The 23,279-nt window shown below is 37.9% G+C and overlaps 1 protein-coding gene across 10 annotated transcripts in view; it reads left to right on the plus strand.

Annotated features, from left to right (window-relative positions):
* Nucleotides 1-23,279, plus strand: part of LOC126369855 (uncharacterized) — a 117,758-nt gene that overhangs the window by 38,038 nt on the left and 56,441 nt on the right. For all 10 annotated transcript variants that reach the window (XR_007566773.1, XM_050014427.1, XM_050014434.1 and 7 more), the window contains one exon: nt 20,219-20,390. Coding sequence is in view for 9 of the 10 variants with exons in the window: in XM_050014427.1 (XP_049870384.1) it covers nt 20,219-20,390 (172 nt within the window). In the remaining variant the exon portion in view is untranslated. The remainder of the gene's footprint in view (nt 1-20,218; nt 20,391-23,279) is intronic.

The following is a 23,279-nucleotide window of genomic DNA, read 5'->3' on the forward strand; positions in this document are numbered from 1 at the left end:
ATAATAGCTATTGTAATTAAGTAGTGTTAAGATCGTCTATTTTTCTAGTGTCAGTTTTTCTACGGCATCATTGTATGTTTGTCGTCCTGGTTTAATGAAAAACATAACAACATAAAAGTTCATAGCATAATATTGCCTTTTAGGCTTTTACTAACAGCCAAGCTACTTTTCTCTTTAGCCAAACGTTTACAGGTTGATTGCATTGAAAATACAAGATATCTGTTCTATATGAGGTACAAGACCTATGAATGGATTGAAAAAAAAATCATACAGGCTACCATTACATTACCTATAGACATAACATAAGCTTACGACTATATTCTTCTGGGTCAGACTTATGATGAGGTGAAAACCCTTTTTACCTGTAATTTATGTTTTATTCGATTTGTTAATGTTTTGTAATATTGTGGTGTTATAGGTATTTAAATAATTTTAATTAATTATTGATTGATTGAGTAGAGTGGGGTAGATGTATAAAGCATGAAATCAAAAATTCCCCTATTCCCAGTAGTCTTACCAGTTGAACTACTGAGAATTTCCTTCTCAATAGACTTACTTAATAGTAAGACTGCGCTTTTCCCATTAGTTTTACTATGTCAAAATTTTTAAAACATAGACCTAGTAATTGGTAGACAGTAGCGTTATTAAATCTAAGAGATTTTTTCCCAAATGACAAATAACAAGTCTACTGGGTACAAAATTCCCAGTGGTCCTACCAGTAAGTCTATTGGGAAGAAAATGCCCAGTAGTTCAACTGATAAGACTACTCGGTAAAACTACTGGGAATACGGGGAAAAATTTTACAGCCATAAATTTCCACGTTGCTAATTTAGTACTTGCTACACCCAACATAAACAACAGAATAGTAAATCAGCTTACTTACCCGAGGCCCTTCAACGAGCGGCTGAATAAAATATGAACCATCGCTAATTTAGCGAGGGTTCGCGAGGGAGCTGGCCTACTGGTGTTATGAAGTGCCAAGGTCTCTGTCTTGTTTGACTACAGCCTGTATGCAAATACACAATAGGCTAGTTTCCGACTAGTCAAATCAGTTACTTTTTACTAAACGTCAAAACATGAAATTACCATGGAATTTGTATGAAAAAGCAACCTGTGACGTCATAGAAAAATGTGTCAAAATGTCGCATTTATTATTACATTTTTCATTATTAAAATTTATAAATACGTTAATTACGTATTTTGTCACCTTTAGATCTGTCTTTATTTAATACCTAATCAGAATTTCCTAATTAATCTTTGACCTATGATACTACCCAATTCTATAGTGGTTTATGTACTTTCAAAACACGTATTCTGTCACCTTTGGATCTGTCTTTATTTAGTACCTAATCAGAATTTCTTAGTTTATCTTTGACCTAGGATAGATACTGCCCAATTCTATAGTAGTTTATGTGCTTTCAAAACACAGTACGATGGGCTTGAATTATTACTGTTTTCTTAAATTTGAAACAATGGATTCTTGAATGTCGTCGGGATATACGACAGAAAGTAGTATGCATTATAGTGTTTACAACGAACTGTACTTGAAACCAACTGTATCTAAATGTCATGATGAAGTGGATCATGATGATAGTATTCAAGATGTGGATGTACCTTCAAAAGTAAGAGGTTGATAGGTTGATAGTCAATATTGATGATGCAAGGTTCCATCAAAATATTTTGCCTGAATAGAAAATAGTCAAGGTTAAAATAAAGTGCGTCTGATAGACATTAGTAGGTACTATAATGTTTCGACCTTGGCGTTTTCGACTCACTTTTTGAATATCTATGGTACAAAATCCGCATTACGCCAAATCTATTTGTCATGACCAGTACAAACTCCAATAGATTCTGCACGATCTACTTACGATTTTAACATAAACTATTCATCAAGAGCTAACTCTTGACATAAAAGAGGACCTTTCCAGAGTTGTGGGAACCAGGTGGCTTATTGCAGTTGAGTGCACTAACTCGTACCTTGTTAAGTGGTGGCTTGGTGGTTACCCATGGCGAGCGGCGAGGCGCATGGTGCAATGGTGCAACGCTGTCAAAGCAGGTACCTAGCACCGAATGACGCAATATGCTAAATAAAGTTACTTGTATCTTGTATCTTGTCCGCATTGGAACAGCGTGGTGGAGTATGCTCCATACCCCCTCCGGTTGATTGAGGGGACGCCTGTGCCCAGCAGTGGGACGTATATAGTCTGTTTATGTATGTTATGTATGTATGTATCTTAGTGGAGTCAATAAAGCCGGAGCTTCCTAACTAACTTCTAATTTGCCAGGGACAGGTTCGATTTTGATGATTTTTCTTTTGTAGGGGTAATTAGAAGTGACACTTCATGGACTCTACTATTTGTAAGATCCCTAATAGAATCATTTAGATGATAAACATCTTTCTCGATTCAAATGATAGATGACATTTTGTATAACAGCGTTTAGCAGTTTAGTAGCCTTGAATGGAATGAACGTAATGAAATCCAAGTCTAATGTGGAAATTTTGAAGGGTAACATTATGAAGCTTAATGTGTTGGAATATTCGCTTTGGAGTTGAATTTTAAAGGTCAGTTTACTTCGGATATAGACTAAGGAAATAAAAATAAATAAAGTATACAACATTCGCCGTAAAGTTTCGAATGTGGGTGGCCAGTCTTTTTACATTCACTTTTTCTTGCATTACAAAGATCAATAAACGTTACTTCGATCAAAACCTATCGACGGTGATAAACATCATTGTAGTACAGTTACGATGGAATCTACAATTCTACTTGTAAGTAGAGTGGCACAGCCACGGTGAATTGTCATTGATTCGTTATAGATTCCACACAACACACTGTGCGAAGAAAACTTGCTTAATTCGCCTTGTAATGGTGGAAATCGATGTATTGTAGAGTGTTACAGAGTAATTTTGGAGACAAGAATCGTTTTTTTCTCTAACAAAATAACAACCAAGTACATAGAAGGATAGATACCACTTACCTACGGGTTATTTTCTTCTTTCTGTTTTGTGTAACTTGCTTTATCAGTTCCATGCTGATAAAGCAACTGTATATTCTGATTTACGAATAATAAGGGCAGAGTAACTAAATAACTAAGTATCTTTGTTTGATACATAAGCTGAAAAAAGACGATTTTCTTGTGAATTATAGAATAGAATAATTTATTTGCTGTTGGCGTATTAATAATTATTCTGATGGCGTCATCAGAATTATTCAAATAAGAAAATCGAACTTATTTGACAGTGCGTACTATGCGGAAGAATTTAGATTTGCTGCCACTTTTATGCAGTAACAATAACACATTCTCCAATCGTTTTTAATACAGGTGTGTGTGCAATCGATTTTCTGTTTGCAGTTTTTTAGTTCTTCATAACGTCGTCGGTTCCATTTCTACGATTCCCAGGCAATTCCTTTCCCTCAGGGTGTGTCGCGAAATGAAAGTGTATAACTGCCGAGTTGGTGGGCGGATACTTTAATTGCGAACCATAAGCCGCACTCGATCGATACGACTTGTCTACAAGTCTGCACTTTATTGGTAATGCACTAGTGTTGTCCTGTTTTATTGGTTACCTTATAGCTTCGATAACAGAACGATTTAGTAGAAACTTTAAAACCTACGTGTAATTTGAATCGTGCGTTCGACGAACGCCGTATATACCTTTTATATATGTATATATACCTTAAGCCGGTAATCCACAATAGGCTAGTGATCGATTTCTACACAAAGGTTTTGTGTAGAAATCGGTCACATGATCATTTCTAGAATGATGGAATAACATCGGTTTCGGCTTGTAAGTTGACTCTATAAAACTCATCATAATCTATCTTAGAATCTTCTGACAAATGGCTCAGCCTACCCCAATTGAGATTATAGGCACTTACACTTTAAGTTCATCTCAGGGATTTATTACTAAAGATTTCCATACGCTACAAGCTCCTAAAAGCTCTACCGTAAAAGCACGAAACTAAAATGTTAATTATGTTTTATTAGCGATAAAGTTTACACAGCTAAACCCGTTACAAAGTGGTGAACTCTCTAGTTAAATATAATTAACTATAATTAAATTGCAATTATCGGGTTTCCATTTTCGAATTCACATAAGATTCCTTCGTAATCAAGATTTAGTTAAGTTTACGCAGCTAAACTTAAGTAAAGTTTATGTAGTTAGTAAACATTCTCTCAGTCACTTACACTAGTTGAAATGAAAAATAAAAGCTTGGAATTATGTAGTAGGTATTGCATACATTTTTGAAATAAAGAGACAGGAAATATAAAGAAATGATTGAACGCCTAAGGAAGACTACTAAGGAAGTAAGTTTACTTAGATCCCTAGTATATATTTACTTACGAAATAAAAAAATAATGATTTAGGTATACGTGATTAGTACCTAAGGCTTATTGTTTTCATGACATTATTGTTATTATTAAGTACATAGGTACTTACTAGTGCTAGTGAAATAAAAAAGAAACAATTAAAATAATAACAACGAAAAGAAAAAAACTAAAGGCGTCCTCTTTGGCAAAGAAATATTACATCGAAGTAGGTAACAAATGAACAATTGTCCAAATATTTGTAAAAGATGACCTCTAACTGTATACAAAGGGCTGTTACGCGTAGGTCCATAAAGCTACGACTCTGAGATTGTGATTACTCTTCGCGGGTATTAATACGATCAGCAATTTATTACATGTGTCTACGTATTAAGTGCACCGTTACAGGGCTGGCAGTAGGGCTGCCTTTGTAGCATTATAGCTTTTGTAGATGCAATTGCTTCGATGTGGTTGCACCTCTGTACAGTCAGCCATATTGTTTAAAATAACAAAATACAAAACAAAAGAGAAATAGAATGACATAAACAGCCTATATTTATCCCACTGGGCACAGGCTTCCCCTCAGTCAACCGGAGGGCGTATGGAACATACTCCTGCGGGTACATAACATAAACTGCCTACATACGTCCCACTGCTGGGCACAGGCCTCCCCTCAATCAACCGGAGGGGGTATGGAGCATACTCCACCACGCTGCTCCACTGCTGGTTGGTGGAGGTGTTATTTTTACGGCTAATAGCCGGCACCAACGGCTTAACGTGCCCTCCGAAGCACGGAATCATCTTACTTTTTCGGACAATCAGGGGATTCAAGCCTGAAAAGTCCTTACCAAACAAAGACAGTCTCACAAAGTGATTTCGACAATGTCCCCATCGGGAATCGAACCCGGACCTCCAGATCGTGAGCCTAACGCTCTTACCACTAGACCACGGAGGCTGTTACTCCTGAGGGTAAATATATTCAATTTCTTATAATTTATTTTTCTATAGCTTTTATCCAACATTTTTTTTTATTTCAATGCTAACTTTAAGCTACTTTAAACACGTTTATGTGTCGTTTTATTACCTCAGCGATGTGCCATTCCCGGGTTGTTCCCAAAGTGGGAATATTTCCGCAATAAAAACACTTTATGGTAAAGACACTGGGTGCGTTTTTTTCCAAATTGTCCATTCTTGTACTTTGATCCTACATGTCTAAAGGCTAGGTAGTAAAGCTCTTTTTACATTAACATTTGCGCCTTTTGGCAGCGGCACATTACTATTTATAATATAATATGTAGTAATATGTACCTTTTTTTTTCGTTGTAGTGCTCATATTCTGAAGCTCTTGAGTTGCTCATTATTAGGTATTTTGTGTGTACTATTTATATAAGTAGGTATATTTGTTAGGTTAAGTATATATATTTGTAAGTATGTTATATATTTATTTGCATGTATTTATTGGTAAGTTGTACTTATAGTTTGTACCCGCAATCTTTCAATTATTATTTTTTACATTTTTCCTCACCTTATGGTTGTCTGGAAGAAATCGCTTTAAGCGATAAGGCCCCCATTTGCCATGTACTTGTTTAAAGATACTTTTTGTAATTATTTCTTTTTATTTTGGTGCAATAAAGTGTATTTGTATTGTATTGTATTGTATGTAGACGTTTAAAGCAGATACTTTGCCAGTCTTCGACGTTTTTCTTTTCGTCTGTCTTAGTCATAATGCTAAAATGCTTGTAACGTTAGCTATGAACTATAAAAACATCTACTTCCGTAAAGTCGTTCCATACAGTATTGGTACTCGTAATTGTTACGCATATAGGCAACCCTGACTAGCAGGTTCGTGGGACCGGTTGTGGTGATGAGTGCGCGTTTTGTAAGAACCCATACCACCACATACCTCCATAAAGCCACATAGGTACGTCCATACAAGCACATACATCATACCAGCATTCTGTACGCTCGGTCGGAGAAATGCCTTGCAATGTTAAGGTTACGTTGATTGGCGTGGTCCGAAGTCTGAAGGTCATGAGCTTTGCGGGATGTGATGTGTGAGAACTTTACTGTATCAGCTAACGGTACGGGTCTGATCAGCAAGTTTATATTGAAATTAAATTTATTGTAAACAAAAATAACTAAGTACGTATACCTACTTACTGTATTAAAATCATTATTGTCAATTTTTTTTAACTGTTCACGCTCAGATCAACCAATTGTTATACCTACATACATAAACTCACGCCTATTTCCCACCGGGGTAAGCAGAGACTATTGGATTCCATTTGCTTCGCTCCTACTCCTAACACACTTCTTTTGCTTTCTCCGCATTCATCAACCGTTTCATACGCGCACACAGGTTCAGAGTAGATCTTACTAAATCTTTTATAAGGACATCTGCAATTTCGTCAATGTAAGTTCTTCTAGGTCTTCCTCCTTTTGTCATGATGGTAAAAAAATACTGGTGCACATTGATTGATTGGATCTTTAAATACAATTTTCGAACCACTTCTACAATGAAATTCAACAATTGGTTAATTTCCTACGTCAAAGATAAATTATGAAATTCTGGTTACTAAATGAAAACAGATTTATAGATGACAAAAAAATGTTTATTTTTCTATTAAAAGTTATTTATGAATTTTAATAAATAAAAATGTAATAATACTCGTAAGTGCGACATTTTGTCACGTATTTCTACGACGTCCCAGGTTGCTTGTTCAAACAAATTCCATAGTAATTTCGTGTTTTGACGTTTAGTAAAAAGTAACTGATTTGACTAGTTAGAAACTACCCTATTGTTTGCTGCTTATTATCCGAGCGTTAGAATAGTAGGTCATTATGTTTTACTAACGTTTATGGACCCTAACTGTCTAATACGGCTTTGGTATCCGCATATTGTTGACTGTACCAAACGATATGATTGCTCAATTAGCATGAAATCGTCTTGTGAATGTACGATGCGTCTTTATTGATTTCTTTGACTGACAATAATTATACAGAATACGACCAGTTTGTTTGATAATATCGGCCCTCAACCGTAGCATGTTCGACTTGATTAAATAATGACGATTATTAAGTAGATTATTAAGTGGAAATCAAGGGGAGGCCTTTGCCCAGCAGTGGGATCGTATAGGCTAAATAAGATAAGATAAGAAGATTAAGTAGATAAGTAGTTATGATAAAGTACCTACGACTGAACTTGGAACTATGGATTGTTATCTCGATACTGTTACATTCTTGCACTTTTTTTTCTTAATTGTTACAGGATACAATGTTGCATGTTTTTAGAAGCTGTACAAATGTTGTTTCGAGTTTTTGGACTGATTTGTTAGAAATATTTAAAGTTGCCCGATTAAAATTATCCTCTTCATATCTTACTTTTCCGGAGAGTTAAACTCAAAGAGCTTTCAAATTGTCTTCGTAATGTCGAGTGCATCGATATCGTATCATTCCTTAAAAGGCCACATCGAATCAATTCATCTAAATAGGCAATTTGAATTTGCGCATATAAAAGTAAGTGCGCAATGCAAACAAATGTCAAATAGTAATGTTGCTTTTTCAGATGAATTGCTTTCATGGGAGTCCCCCCCCCCCTCCCCCGTCCCCTCTGGTCATGTGGTCAGACTGTTTTGTTCTGCCTACCGGACAATGGGAATTTTGATGAACTGATTTGCAAGTGCTAAAGATAACTGTTTACCTAGTTAACACAGGGTGCGCTGTTAAGTTATATGTCCTCCTTGTATCCAACACATGCTGACCATGGAGTTGCGTACTTTTATACTACATTTCCTTACCACACTAAAACACATGACCGTGTAAGACAAGATTGCCTAGTTCCTAGTATACTTGCAATTCTGTCCCAGGAGGAGATTGCGGTGGATTTGATCACGCGCTATCATAAAACATAATACCGGAGGTAACGGCGCGGGCGCAACGCGGCTGGAGGCGGATGCATGCGGCCACTTTGTGGTCACCATTTAATCGTATACATTGCAATTTACACTGCAACTGAATCCAGAGTATAAGCATATAATGTGGTTATAGCATAATAAGATACTGGAGATAACAAGTAGTGGCAGATTTTGTGTTTGGTTACTGGTATGTTGGTGCATCTTCATAAGACGAAATAATGGTGCTGATTCCTGCAGACACCATCTAATTTTATTTTAAGTAAGACATGTCATTTTCTTATCCGCCGAAAAGGAAAGGGGCAGCTCAATTTTTCAGGCCAATATAAAATTTTGGGAGGGCTTTTTAAATTTCTGCCTAAAATTGGCGTGTGTTCCATAAATTTTATGCTTGTCCCTTTCCTGTTCGGCGGATAAGAAAAAGACAGGTATAACTTAAAATAAAATTAAGTGGTGTCTGCTGCAATTGGGGCCATTACCAACTTAAATAAGTACGTTGCCACACGTTAATTATGTCAGAACAACTTTTTGACACCCGTAAAATCTTAATAAAGCCATCAGAACGAAAACTCGGCCTCCGTGGTCCAGTGGTTGAGAGTTGGGCTCACGATCCGGACATCTCGGATGCGAATCCCGGTGGGGACATACCACGATCCCTAGTTTGGTTAGAACATTACAGGCTGATCACCTGATTGTCCGAAAGTAAGACGATCCGTGCTTCGGAAGGCTCGTTAAGCCGTTAGTCCCAGTTACTACTTACTGATGTAAGTACAGACGTTACATGAGTCATATCAGGGGCCTTTGGCGGCTCAATAGTAACCCTGACACCAGGGTAGATGAGGTTGGTAATCCACCTCACAACCCACACGATAGAAGAAGAAGAACGAAAACTTATTTAACTCTTTATTGTACACACATTAGCAAAAGTAACATTATAAAAAAGGTTACAAAAGGTAAATTGAAAGATATCTCTTCCAGCCCTTCGTAGATAAAGAAAAGACGCATTTCCTTAAACTTCGTCAACTTCAAGACTGTCCTAACAAAGAGCCAAGCTTTGAAGTCATTATGACAAGCTGCCTTTGTGAAAGATTTATTGTAGCGAATTGTGGATTGTGGGGCAATTTACAGCGATAGAGCTCTGCATTTACCCTTAGGTGCCTACTACGTCTCAATAAAAGACCGTAAATAAGCGATCAAACATGCTGTATAATGGGTTCATTGGACGGCTATTGCGAGATTCCCTAAGGAAATGACGAAGCTAGTTAGGTTCTTTAGTGAGTGTAAAAAGAAGCAGACTAGCTTACACGAAGATATTTACTTAAATTTTATGAAAGTAAATAACAATTCTGCTGTGTTGGCAGGTTCAATTACTATGCTTTCCAATAAGTTAAACGTAAACACTACATACTAAACGGTATAAGTAATATCCACTTAACCATCCATCTTTTAATCTTATTTATGAATTCCATTGCAATGCTTTACACCACATACATACAAAAACAGTCTTCTTCTTCTTCTATCGTGTGGATTGTGAGGTAGATTACCAACCCCATCTACCCTGGTGTCAGGGTTATAATTGAGCCGCCACAGGCCCCTGACATGATTCATGCTAACGTGCCTTCCGAAGCACGGATCATCTTACTTTTTGGGTAATCAGGTGATCAGCCTGTAATGTCCTAACCAAATTAGGGATTACAAAGTGATTTTTGTTATTTGTCCCCATCGGGATTCGAACCTGGAACCTCCGGATCGTGAGCACAACGCTCAACCACTGGACCATGGAGGCCGTAAAAACATATATGTCCCACTGCTAGGCACAAGCCTCCCCTCAATCAACCGGAGAGGGACCGAATGTACCATACTCCACCGTGCTGCTCCACTTTCTACTTAACCGCTAGAAAATATGTTGATGGATGACTACATACTTAGTTACAGTCAAGTCATGCTTTCGAGGAGATTTGAAGCCATTTACAAATGGTATTTTGTAGACATAACACTCTATAGATCTGCGAGATACCCTAAAATTGAATATAAAACCAATTCATCTTTGGAATTTTAGCTCCGGATATTGCCTATTTCCTGTACTCTCAATTGTTAACAAATCTCGTTACTACTCGTTACGTTCTCGTTACCCTCGTGTTTTTCTCAAAAGGGCTCTCAAATTGAATGTTCCAGATCAAATTTTACTTGGTGAAAAAGCAATTGACAGTGCTCACAACAGACTCGATCTATGAACTGTGATTATATAAAATGGTTTTTACTGCTCTAGTCGTGGCTTTATATTTGTTAGCCAATTGGTAGAGTGCCCATCTGTAAGTGTGTAGTAACAGGCAGTGACATGCAATATTTTGGTAATTACAATCCCATAGGCAAGTAAAAGATAATTTTCTATACTTAGAAAAATAGTTCTAAGTATATTTATTATTGTTTGCACTATAGTTAACATAAGAACAAAAACAAAAGGAGGAAACGACTTAACCATACGTGGTGGGCAGCAAAAAAGGACATCGCTCGGCATAACCAGACGCGTGGTCGGTATTCTGTGAACTCTGACTGTGGTAAGGAATTATCCTTCGTGTCTTTAAAAACATTTGAATCCTGTTAAGTTCATAGATGCGGAAGTATCGCATTTATCTGCCCTATCGTAAAACAATAGAATACCTATGCACAGTAGGTACGTCATAGAAGAGACGATAGTTGGTGTTAGTTACTGAAAGTATTTGCAAATCGTTATATAAGTACGTGAGTTTATGTACAATCAAAGAGCAAAAGTGCAGTCACTGAGCCCAGCAAATTATTTGTAAACCAGTGGTGAAATTATGAACCATTACTTGTCATAATTTTTTAATGTTTTTGTAGGTGTTTTTGGTCTATTACAGAAACGACATGTAACCAGGAGGCCTTAAAAGTAAATTAACTTACTTTGCAAGAAACTGATTGGACTTTTGCACCTTATCGTACCTACCTACGTGTATTATATGGACCGTTTTTGCCACGTATTTGCCCACGACCTAGTTTAGACAAACTAATCAGTTTTGACTAATTATAAGCTGCGCAACCAAAGTTTCCTACGCCACCTTTACCTGGCTGGTTATCTCGGACTAGAATCAGTTATCAACTTACTACATCGCATACCGTAATGATGTGGGAATAACAAAATGAGATAAATCTTTATGAGGTTTTGTTTTGTTGTGTTACAATAGAGATTTTTAGACAACATATTGGCCGCGACTTCTGCAGACCCCACCTAATTTTATTTTAAGTTATACCCGTCATTTTCTTATCTGACGAAAATGAAAGAGACGAACGATTTACAATTGTTAATTTTAAAATGAATGCCCGGGCTATTAAAATAGGCATCTCGCTGATATGCAACCTGTTTAACGAGTGTTATCAACTTAATTCTGTCGGGTTATTGGGCAATATAAAATGTGTGTAACTTGTGTTCCGTAAATTTTATGCCTGTCGAGTACCCGTCCCTATCCTATTCGGATAAGAAAATGACAGTATAACTTAAAATAAAATTTGATTGTGTCTACAGGAATTGGCACCAAAATATTTTCATTTTCTCTTAGTTTAAGTACTTATAGGGTTAGATAAATTGTTATCCTATCAAGGGCGCTTACAAACCAACAACACTCGGAAGTGTCCACGTCGCAGTCGACCGTGGTCGACGACCAATCGTCTCTGGTTTGAAGCGTACATGACTCTGCGCTGATGTGGCAAGATGTGATAAAACTATACACCGTGGGTAAATCTGTTCTATGAGACTCTATAACATTTTACATAAAATTGCAATTTGACCACTATGAAACACTCTTATACATAAATGTATGAGTTCGTAACACCTCGCAGATCGCATCACACTCTGTGGGATCGTAGTATAAGCGAACAATACTATCTTATTCAAACAACAATGGGAAAATATGCATAAGTTAGCAATCTCGCATATTAAAGTGGTTTTTGTTGATTCTATGTGGGTACTTCCCTATGTAAGATGGACTTTCTCTACAAGTTATATCAGATTTACTCTAGCACGCAGGTGCCCTGAAGGTGGTGGTCTAAACCTAAGAAACATAATTACTTGGTTGCTTATCATCCTAAACATATACGTACAATTTTCTAAGGGTCATATTTCTAACACTTAATAATGGTTGTAAGGCCCAGTTGTCTTTTAAAATCTATAAAGCATCGTTTAACACACACTATAGTGTCTGTAAATTCAGGCCGTACGGGATTATATTGACGTATTTCACTGAATCATACTCAATATCAATTGCTCATTAGCAATTACTGGATAGGTAGGTACATTATGATGTGCGCAAACATCTAGAATCTCTATCCACATGCCACAGTCCAGCCAGCCAGACATAGACATTGCACATACCTCAAGCTCAGTACCAAATACGTCGTGATATCGTCACATCAAAACCTATTGTTTAGAAGACACGTCGACCAACTTACACCACAACACTAGATTACTATATCTATGCCTATATCTAACTGTAAGTTCATAATGTATTCTCTGCGAGTACCCACAAACAATACCCTGACATCCGCTAATCAATAGGACCCAGTAGGGAATGCAATCCCTTCTCAAGATCGCAAATTCGAGATCCCGCGGGATTGGAACCCAAGTCATAAAAAAAATTAAAGTTAATTAAAACAAAATATTTATGAAAGAAATCAAAAACCTTTATTCTTCAATATTACTAACTAAATAATTAAATTTTCTTTGGAAAGCAGCATAATCAAAAAAAAGTACAACTCAAGGAGATTCGCCCAATCCCGTCAGTCTCGAATGGGATCTCGTCATATTATGCTTCGGGATTGATCCCGAAAAATTAGACGAGATCTCGCGAGATCGGGATCCCGCATGATCGGGATTGCATTCCCTAGGCCCACATATAACTTAGAAGAATTGATGTTCTTTGGCTATTTTTGTGATGCGACTTATTGTAGGTTTGGCGCAAATTGCATTAACTTTATGCCGGAATGACTTTGTTGGCTGTTTTATCTTAGAATCTGTGCTGTAAAGACGTACTATTTTAAGACACTTTTAACATACTTACCTACAACTGAACAATGCAAATTGTTAAAACACGGTAATTTTACGCATAAACGTTAACGTACGCTCATGCTCCTTACTTATGGTCAATCGAAAGAAACAGAAGCGTTGGCCACAAGTTGCTGGAAACTGTTTAATTCGCTTCAGATTGAGTGTGTGAGAACGAAAGTCTTACGAACAAAATTTTGGGCAAAAAAATAACAAAAAGCAAGTAAAATCCACTTCAATTGTTTGACTAGTATAAAATTGATTCAGAGGGTTCGTGTTCGACATGATTGTGGTGTTAGGCTTTTAAAATATTTAGTATTATTAATTTTACTTTTATTTTTAGGCACATCTATCCTCAAAATAAGTAACTCGTGTACGTAGTGTCTTGATTTGTTTGAATATTTTTTAGGCGTTCTCGTTGCAAATAGTTAGTTTTGTGTTTAATATCACAAAATTAATTATTTAAAGTTTCAATACAAATAAATGTTTTTACAGTAACGCGTAAAGTTTTTCTTTAATTGGGACTAAAAAATGTGTGGCCAACTATCTCTGACTTACCCTATAATATCCCTCGCCGTTTTATTACAGGTATAAAGCTCGCCGGTTCCCACAGCCTCGCCTGCATAATAATTATAATTATACCAAGCCTACACGGAATTCAGGCTAAAGTTCTTGGCTAGTCATCTTTATAAGTACGTATTATTCTAATGATGCTCAATTCGTCGATGACAATGTACGTTCCTTCTTTGTAATCTCACTGATGTATGCTTACTATATTTGTACTATCACAAGGTTATTCAAAAATGTTAATATGCTGACATATTATACTATATATATATATATATATATGTCGTAACAGTGGGGTCGGGTCGCGTAACATCATCATCAGAATGGAGGGTGGGCGTTAGAAGACAATAATGGCCGTCATCAGTATCACAATCATTTTATTTACTTCCACATAGTTTTTGTATCACGATTAAATAAAGTCACAGCATAAGGTACACACTCACGGCAACGTCACGGTATTCGTAACGGTTACACAGTCTCTCGTTATCTAGCGCGCATAAGGACGTTAGCGCGAAGGGGCTACTCGCCCTCTACTTGCCCTCCACCACCCATGGTTCCTATATTCGGACCGAATCATCGGGACACGTGCTCTTTTCCGATCACACTTTCTTGACGTCCCTACAAGTTATAGGTGAGCGACTATAGCACTCCACGTTCCGATCGTAATTATTCGACACGTCCGTTCACGACGAAGGTTCGCGGTAGACTGCCCGACTATAACGGCAGTGCACGTCCGCTCGACACGACGACTCTGTAGTGACTCCCTCGACTTCACTCCGCTCTGCTCGTACGCCACCTTTCGTCAGAGCGTTGCAACTTCATGATGGAAGTGTTGCAACTTCATTGTATTTTCCGATTTGATCAATTTCTCTTCTTAATTCATAACTAACTCCGACATATATATGAATGTGGTCTGGATGCGAATACAACATAGAACGTAGAACGGGGTCAGCTTCGTTCCCGAGGGAGTTAAAAAGGCTACATTGAAGCAATTCACTTAAAAAGCAAAATTGCTATTCGACATTTTTGCGCACTTACTTCTATACGCGCCTATAGATAGATAGATAAAATACTTTATTGAGCACAATGGACACAAAATACAGAGATAAAGACACAAAGCACAACAGGCGGCCTTATTGCTCATGCAGCAATTTCTTCCAGGCAACCCTTGGCTACAGGAAAATTTTGTACAAGTATAAAATTCAAATGTCAAATTGCAATATTATTTTTATATACTTTAAATTGCTTATGTGGCCTTTTTAGAGCCCTGAGTCCAAAAGTCCTACTACCAATGTCACCATAGTGTTCACATTAATTTTATAGTAGTTGGTATCAAAAGTGACAGTGATTTGTATTTTGGTCACTTGTAGCTGTTACCTTCCTAATTAAGATTACGTATACTTACTGCGTATTTTTAACGCATATAGCTGCAGATATTCCTGCGGTTACTTTCAAACATAACAGTAACTGAACGGTTAGAGTAAAAGTTTTTTCGACAAATTGATTATTTATACTTTACGCCGAACAAACCAACGGGAAATAAGAGTGATCTTATGTTTGTTTGTAAGTACGTCGAAAAAAAAATTCTTATTTTTTCTTGTGAACATTAAATTGATTAATAATCATCATCATCACCAGCCCATTAACGTCCCCACTGCTGGGGAACGGGCCTTCCTAGATGGATAGGGAGATCGGGCCTTAAACCACCACGCGGGCCCAGTGCGGATTGGTGGTTATTAACGACTGCTAATGAAGCCGGGACCAATGGCTTAACGTGCCTTCCGAAGCACGGAGGAGCTCGATATGAAAACATTTTTTTTTTTTGTGGTCACCCATCCTATGACCGGCCTTTGCGAAAGTTGCTTAACTTCAACAATCGCAGACCGAGCGCGTTTACCGCTGCGCCACCGAGCTCCTCGATTAATGATTAATAATATTAAATATGAAAGCCGCATAGCAATTTCTCTTTCATTTAATTCATGAATCACCACAATGCTGATGGTATACTCTGAGGACAGTCACGCGATACATTTATTATCCCACGGTTTCGTCTTCACATTACCTCTTTGCTAAATCGTGACTTCTCAGTATATAAGTAAAAGCTCCTTCACCTGTACAACTGCATATTTACAAACGTGACTTTCCATTGCGAATATAGGTAACGCTAACATAATATCAAAAATGCAATGTACCACACCAACATGTCACTGGAACCTATTAATTAAAATTAGGAAAAGATAGCATAATATATTATGATGACATCTTTTGTACGGAATATTCAATCTGCTACGCTACGTGTGATGTTATAGCATGAGCCTAGACTGCGTGAAATATCCTTAATCCATACTACCTACTTATTATAGGTCCGTTATCCAATGTACGGTCACGAGTACTAATATGTATACACTTTGAAACCATGTCACATTAACTTTTTTGAGAAATTGAAACCGAAAGTCTCATTAAATGTCAAATATGATACTGCGACAAGGTTCTAAAGTAGGTACATGATATTGCTCATGACTATGTGCTAGTCTAAATTCCAGTAAACTTCATGAAATACATAAGTACCTACTTAATAATACAAATCTATGCCATCCTGTTATCGCGAGAATGAACTGCCTTCGATCGAAAAATCAAATGAAATATACTTTATTGCACAGGTTCATTTAAAAAAGACAACACGTGTCATAAAAATAAAATAAATTTCCTTTTTTATTTGAAGAAATACGGAGAATAACTGCTTCTTGCATAATAAGCGCGAAAATGAGACCTGGAGAGCGTGCTTCCATTGCGGCTCACTGCTAGGTGGTAAAACCAATAATGTAGATTATAGAGGATTCACTTATGTAGTAGGTGTGGCTTGATATCGTACTCTTGCAGTACTTTGACTTTTCAAAATAAATAAATTGAGCGATAGATGAAAACAAACACAGAACAATTACTTTAAAGTTGCTTGCAAATTGTATTTACTTACCAAATTAGAATGTGCCGCGTGTCACAGACCTATCAATAATGTTTATGTCGCCTAAAATTTGCATAATGTTATTAACATTTAGGTGCTTTGTGAAAGTGATAGGTTTATTCTTTCATTTTGAACTCAATGTTTTACGTTGAGCAAGCCGGATTCCACGACGGCCACTCCTGTACATTAGGGTGGAGCGATTTCATTTTTTATTTTTTTTCGCTTCGGTATACCTGTAAAAAGTTGCTATTTCAGGTCAACATTAAGCACAAAAAAAATCACTTGGCTTATGCTATGTTTCGAGGTGCCCCCATCGTCATAAAGTTTTGAAAAATTTAGGCAAATTATGAGTTTTGCCAATTTTTTTCAAAACATCGCAAACATTTTATAAAACACCTGAGCGACAGTTATTACCGGTAGAAACATGCGTGTTGAGACTCTAAGGAAGCGGGACGCGGGGGAGAGGTATTTCAGCGAAATAACTCTCCTCCGCGTCTTCATACCCAAACACCGATCGAGTGACATTTAGTAATTTCGCGCGCTTACAGCAACTCATTTATTTGGCGTTCATTTATTTGCATCCTAAGTTGCATTCTAATGAATTACCACTGCGACATTTGTTATTACAATTAAGATGGAAAAACCACAGGGCCGAAATGCTTTTCAGGTACCATTGGATCTTAATTACAAAATTTTCAAACAATGCCGATAGTCGCATTCTCCGTTATACCCACAATATTACCTGAAATTACTAGGACAGAGCTGAGTACCGACCAAAAGTATCTATACGATATTATGACGGCTATCAGTACTGGTATATTTACTTCTGATTTAGCTAATATATAACCTGGACTCCTTAACCATTCTAGTTGGCTAACAACAGTAATCGAATTCAAAGGTTGTATGCCACAAAAACTGACCCTGAAGAAAAATTAGTGGTATTAGCCACGTACGTAATGAAAGTTTATGGACCGATGTGATTTACAATAAAATGTAATTCCTCGTGCATCGACGGGGCTAAGCACCTGTGACAAACTATTAATCTTAGTCACTATTTGAACTCCGGTATGAAGGCTATCATTGACAAAGTAATGCAACGAAATGGATATTTCGGTCATCCAGAAAAATATCCTCATTGCCATGCTTGGCGATGACAGAGAGGCTATCCGAGATCTGGCATATCGAAGACTTATAAAAGCAAGATCACAGAATACTCGAGGACTTCGAAAATTTAAGGTGCCGGTGTTCAATTCCGATGCTAAAGTTTATACTGACATTATTTAGTGGCGTGACTGTGACATAACTGAGCCACCACTATCTTCAAATTTGTTTGATGAAACCTTGTAGGAAATTGAAAAAATGTTTTTATTATTATTATTTGTATGTCGTTTCCATATCTCGGGCCTATGGAGTCCCGGACTTTTGGAAGGCGTGCGTGGGGCCGAAGCCAACACGTAGAGACCCCTTAAGACAGTTTAATCTAAATGTGGTGTGACACCAACCGGCGATTATCCCTGTATACACTATGGGAGTGCACCCAAAGACAATCCCCGGTTCGTGTAGGACTATTGCTGATTATGGGAACAAAGGGAACTGGGCTATTGGGTTGGAGGTTAGTGGACCGGGATACTGGAGCTATGGGGGACTATGGCGCCTGCTCGACCAATGTTGGTAAAAATGGATAAAATGAGCAGGCGGTGACTCGCCACTCACTGGATGGGCCACCTATCTAGCCAACGTGACTGGACGGCAAGGCAGCAACATGGTTGTGAGCAGCTCAGGGTGTCGAGAGGTGTAAACCGCTTTCTGCGAGGCGGTTTACCCGCCTCACCAAATCGCGACTTATTCATCAATCACTTCCACCCTGAGCTTATAGCTCTAACGCCCCACTCTGGCCGGCCAATGAAGGCAATTCAGAGGTGAGAGTCCTGCGGCCCCCGCTGGGGTCCACTCCGGTCGGCCAGTGAAAGCAAGCCGGAGACGGAGGGCCTGACCGACTCTCGGGGGATCTCAGCTCCGCGGTGTCGTCACTCACCAACAGATCGCCACAACCTGGCCTGCGGAGACTGACTGCACTGTTGAATTCATCAGGATCGCTGATGAATTCACCAGGGGCGATGGGGGTCATCACATCCCTACGCCTTTATTATAATTATTAATAATAATATTTAAACTGTATTTTTAATGTTTCTGGATATTTTTTGTAATAAATAATGACATACATAAAAAAATGTTTTTCGTTTGTTTTCATCCCTGCTGGGGCACCTCAAAACGTTAAGATAATTGTGTGATATTTTCTATGTTTGTTTTGTATATAACAAGGCAACTTTTCATCGCTATGCCGTTGAAGAAAAAAAAAAATTTTTTTATTTCATATATTTTCGCTCCACCCTACTGTACATACTACTGTCTAGTAATGAGGCACTTTGCTGGCTACGTTCCCCAAAAACCAAGTAGATGGCGTTGTACAGATTTAAAGTGATATTTTACCTATTTCGCATTACTCGCGTAATGTGCAGAAGCATATATAAAATAATTGTTGCTTGATGTTTGGATCACACTATATATAGAATTATATTACTACCTATATTGCTTCTCTTTATTTTGATCAGAATAATAATGGGTGGAAGATGTTATTGTACCTGGGTGTAATAAAAAGAGTCATCATTTATACCAAAAAACAAAGATAAAAGTTGCATAATATGTCTGTTATCCATGAAATAAGAAGGATAAATGAAGGAAAATCTTTACAGCTCCATCTATATTGTTTTTGAGAAGCGTAGCCTAGAAAGTCCTTCATAGTCAACCTTGTCCTGGACCGATCGAAACTGACGTTAGTATTAAGAATATTATTATGATTAAGGAGTTTCAAACAAATATCTATTTATTCAGCTTGTTATTTTTGTATTTACGACCATTAACTCTTTGCCCTTTATCTGGTAGATGGTAAACATTGTTTAAAGATAAAAATAACTCAGTTTGGATGCGCTTTGTACCAGAAATAGAGAAGACCTTTTGTGAAATTGCGACCCATCACGTTCCTCATAGTTCGGCCTGTTTTCATAATAGGTACTTACGTCGTTTGTTTGCACAAGTATTTAAAAATGGATCACTGTTTTTTTTAGATGACTTACTGCTTCGGATTACGAAAAATTTTAAAAAAGATCTGTCAATGAAAGATAACGTTTTAGGCTTATAAATAGCGATCTTTTTCAGAATAAGAATTAATAATAACTTTATTGCACAAACACATTACAAAGATAATTTTGTTGAAATGTATACAATATTATGCGCAATTTTACAATATTTAAAAACAGCGGCAGTTCAACAGGGGTCCCCAAACTGGGCTGTGCCTGTATCGTGGGGAACCAGTTAAGTACAAAATTAATGTTATTCTCTCTTTGTCCCCAGGGTCACTCTGAGTCGAAGGGTGCGAAGAAACGGGACAAGAGCGTCGGCAACGGGAACAAGCCGTCGCGGGGCGTCGCCACCTCCTTCGGGTTCCGCCGGCGGCCCGCCTCCACCTCTCGCGCCGACGACAACGCGCGCCGCAGGAAGCCAAGCGACAACAACGGCAATGGAGGTATTATCATCTTGTTTTTATTCCAATGTCTTACCTAAACTAAAGATCTATCCAAAATGATATAACATAACATAGCATCACGGTTATAGCCCTGAAAGGGTAGGCAGAGGTGCATAGTATATACACCAACTTCTCGCTTGCTATGTTTAAGTAAGTCCTATGTAATCATCATCATCATGTAATAGGAGGCGAGCCTATTGTCATTAACCGGGCACAAATTGCTAGAAGCCACGTGATATCAATTATGATGAATTCAAAGTCATAAATTCGATTTCAGTGGTTTAGGATTCGAACCAGTGACCTTACGATGTAAGTCGCCCGTTCTCTGAACAGGGCAATCATATATTTAAATTTTATAACGGCCCCGATTCCTGGAGACACCGCCTAATTTTATTTTAAGTTATTTCCGTCATTTTCATATCCGTCGAAAAGGAAAGGGACGGATGATTCACAGCTCTTAATTTTAGGAAGAATGAGTAAATTAATGTGTCGGGTTATTGACTGACGTAAAATTTTTAGACGGTTGGTTTAGATTTGTGCTTAAAATTGACGTGTGTTCCATAAATTTTATGCTTGTCGTATGCTTGTCGATTACCCGTCCCTTTCCTTTTCGGCGGATAAGAAAATGACAGATATAACTTAAAATAAAATTAGATGGTATTTACAGGAATTAGCACCTATATACCTCTATATGCGTATTTCGATACTCGCTAACTAAGGTAGATAGCGCTATAATCAGCGCGAATCGAGACATCAGAATCGACAACATTCAATAATGCTGGTTGTACTTGTGTTTTAAACAAACTCGGTATTTTATTAGATTCAAGTTCCTGCACATCCGGAGGTTGAAGACAAAGAGCCTTTTGTCTTTAACACAAAAGTAAAGGCCGCAAGAGACAATGTTCTACCGATTAACAATGCAATTTACGAATTTCCAATTATCTCGTTTAAGAATGCTTTATAAATGTGTACGTAATGACACTTTACGTGCATAAACAGACACTGAATAATCGCACTAGGTTTGAAAGGCACGGGTTTCCTTTCGTCAACCAATATACTTTTCCATGCTAGTTCAAAATTAATGAAAATCAATCCAAGAGCAATTAATGAAGGGGGTCACCAGGCCGCAGGGTCACAAATAGCCTATCCTCGTAGAGAATATATACCCTCATTGGTTTTTAAAAGATGTGTTGCTGTTGCAGTTTCTTGTCATTTCTTCTCCTCATCCATAACACCTTGCGAAATGACGTAAATTCAAAAATGTTATAGGTATTGACCTTCAACAAGTTGATCCATGATAATTACATTGAATTAAATGATTCTGATTCTGAATTTGATAAAATTGCAGTGGCCACCCATGACCCATAACCCGTCCCCCCGGATTCGCCCTTGAATCAATCAGTCTGATGACAATTTTGGCGATTCTCACACGACGCGGTAGAGATGTACTTATATATTTGTAACGGAGCACCGCGCGGCTACGCGTTATTATAGACATAGGCGGCGGATTACGTGCAATACAAGTCAATGCAAACTTGCTGACCGCTTCACCAACAACCGCTTCGTCGTGCGCACGTGCGGTGCCGTGAGAAAATTGCCTTTGAAAAAATAACCAAAGTTAAATAAGTACGAGTCAATCTATGTTTTTTTTGACGTGACTTATGGCATTAACTACTTGGCGGGACAAATAGGGAGCGCTGAAGGCTCTCACCCGGTACAACGTTTAAGACAACAGGCCTGAAGGTGCCCAGTTGGGCAACGTGTCAGTCAAACTCTATACATGTCGCAAATATGCTATAGAGAACGATTCCAATAAATAAATAAGTATAAAAATAATAATAAAAACGTTTATTGCGAACAAACCACAATACACATACATTTACTTACACAATTTAACATCATCTCCTTTTTAGCATTATCCCTTTATTTTCACAGGGTTAGCTTACCTAACCTAAAGATTTGACAGGTACGGTTTTTTACAAAAGCGACTGCCTATCTGACCTTCCAACCCGCAAAAGGAAAACCCAATTCAGGTTAGGACACATACCTCCGAAAATGCATTTCTCGGGAATGTGGGTTTCCTCGCGATGTTTACCGCCACCGCTGAGCACGTGATAACTACTACTACACAATAATTACACTAGTTAACAACATCAATTGTGTAAGTAATTGTGCAAGAAGAAAAAGAGAAGAAGAAGAAATATAAATATACATAGGTGCCTCAGTCCACCAAAAAAAGGCCAGGGTTCTTTGCTATGTCAATACCAAATAACCGCGAAAAGGAACTGAAATGTTTAAAGTATCCGTCTATCATTGTAAAGACATGACGTTAATAGGACCTAGAATGTAACCTTGACTTACTGGTTTGCTAGACATTGCGTCACCTATTTATATAAGTAGGTAATGATAATATTTACATAACAATGACTCGAGGCACAGAGCCATTATTTTATAATTATGTCTGGAAGCAATATACATTTAATGCAGTTATTCTTCTATCGTGTGGGTTGTGAGGTGGATTACCAACCTCATCAACCCCGGTGTCAGGGTTACTATTGAGCCGCCAAAGCTCTCCTCCCCCCCCAGACATGGCTCATGTAACGACTACTTACTTAAGCACATCAGTAAGTAGTAACCGGGACCAACGGCTTAACGTGCCTTCCGAAACACGGATCTTCTTACTTTCGGACAATCTGGTGATCAGCCAGTAATGTCCTAACCAAACTAGGGACCGCAAAGTATTTTTTGTGATATGTCCCCACCAGGAATCGAACCCGAGGCCTCCGGTTCGTGAGCCCAACGCTCAACCACTGAACCACGTAGGTCGTTAGATAATGCAGTTGATAATTTAGCTAACTGGTAGGTACTCGTAATTATATGGCTACCGAT

This window comes from Pectinophora gossypiella, chromosome 9 (genome assembly GCF_024362695.1).
Source record: "Pectinophora gossypiella chromosome 9, ilPecGoss1.1, whole genome shotgun sequence".
In the NCBI taxonomy this organism is placed as follows: domain Eukaryota; kingdom Metazoa; phylum Arthropoda; class Insecta; order Lepidoptera; family Gelechiidae; genus Pectinophora; species Pectinophora gossypiella.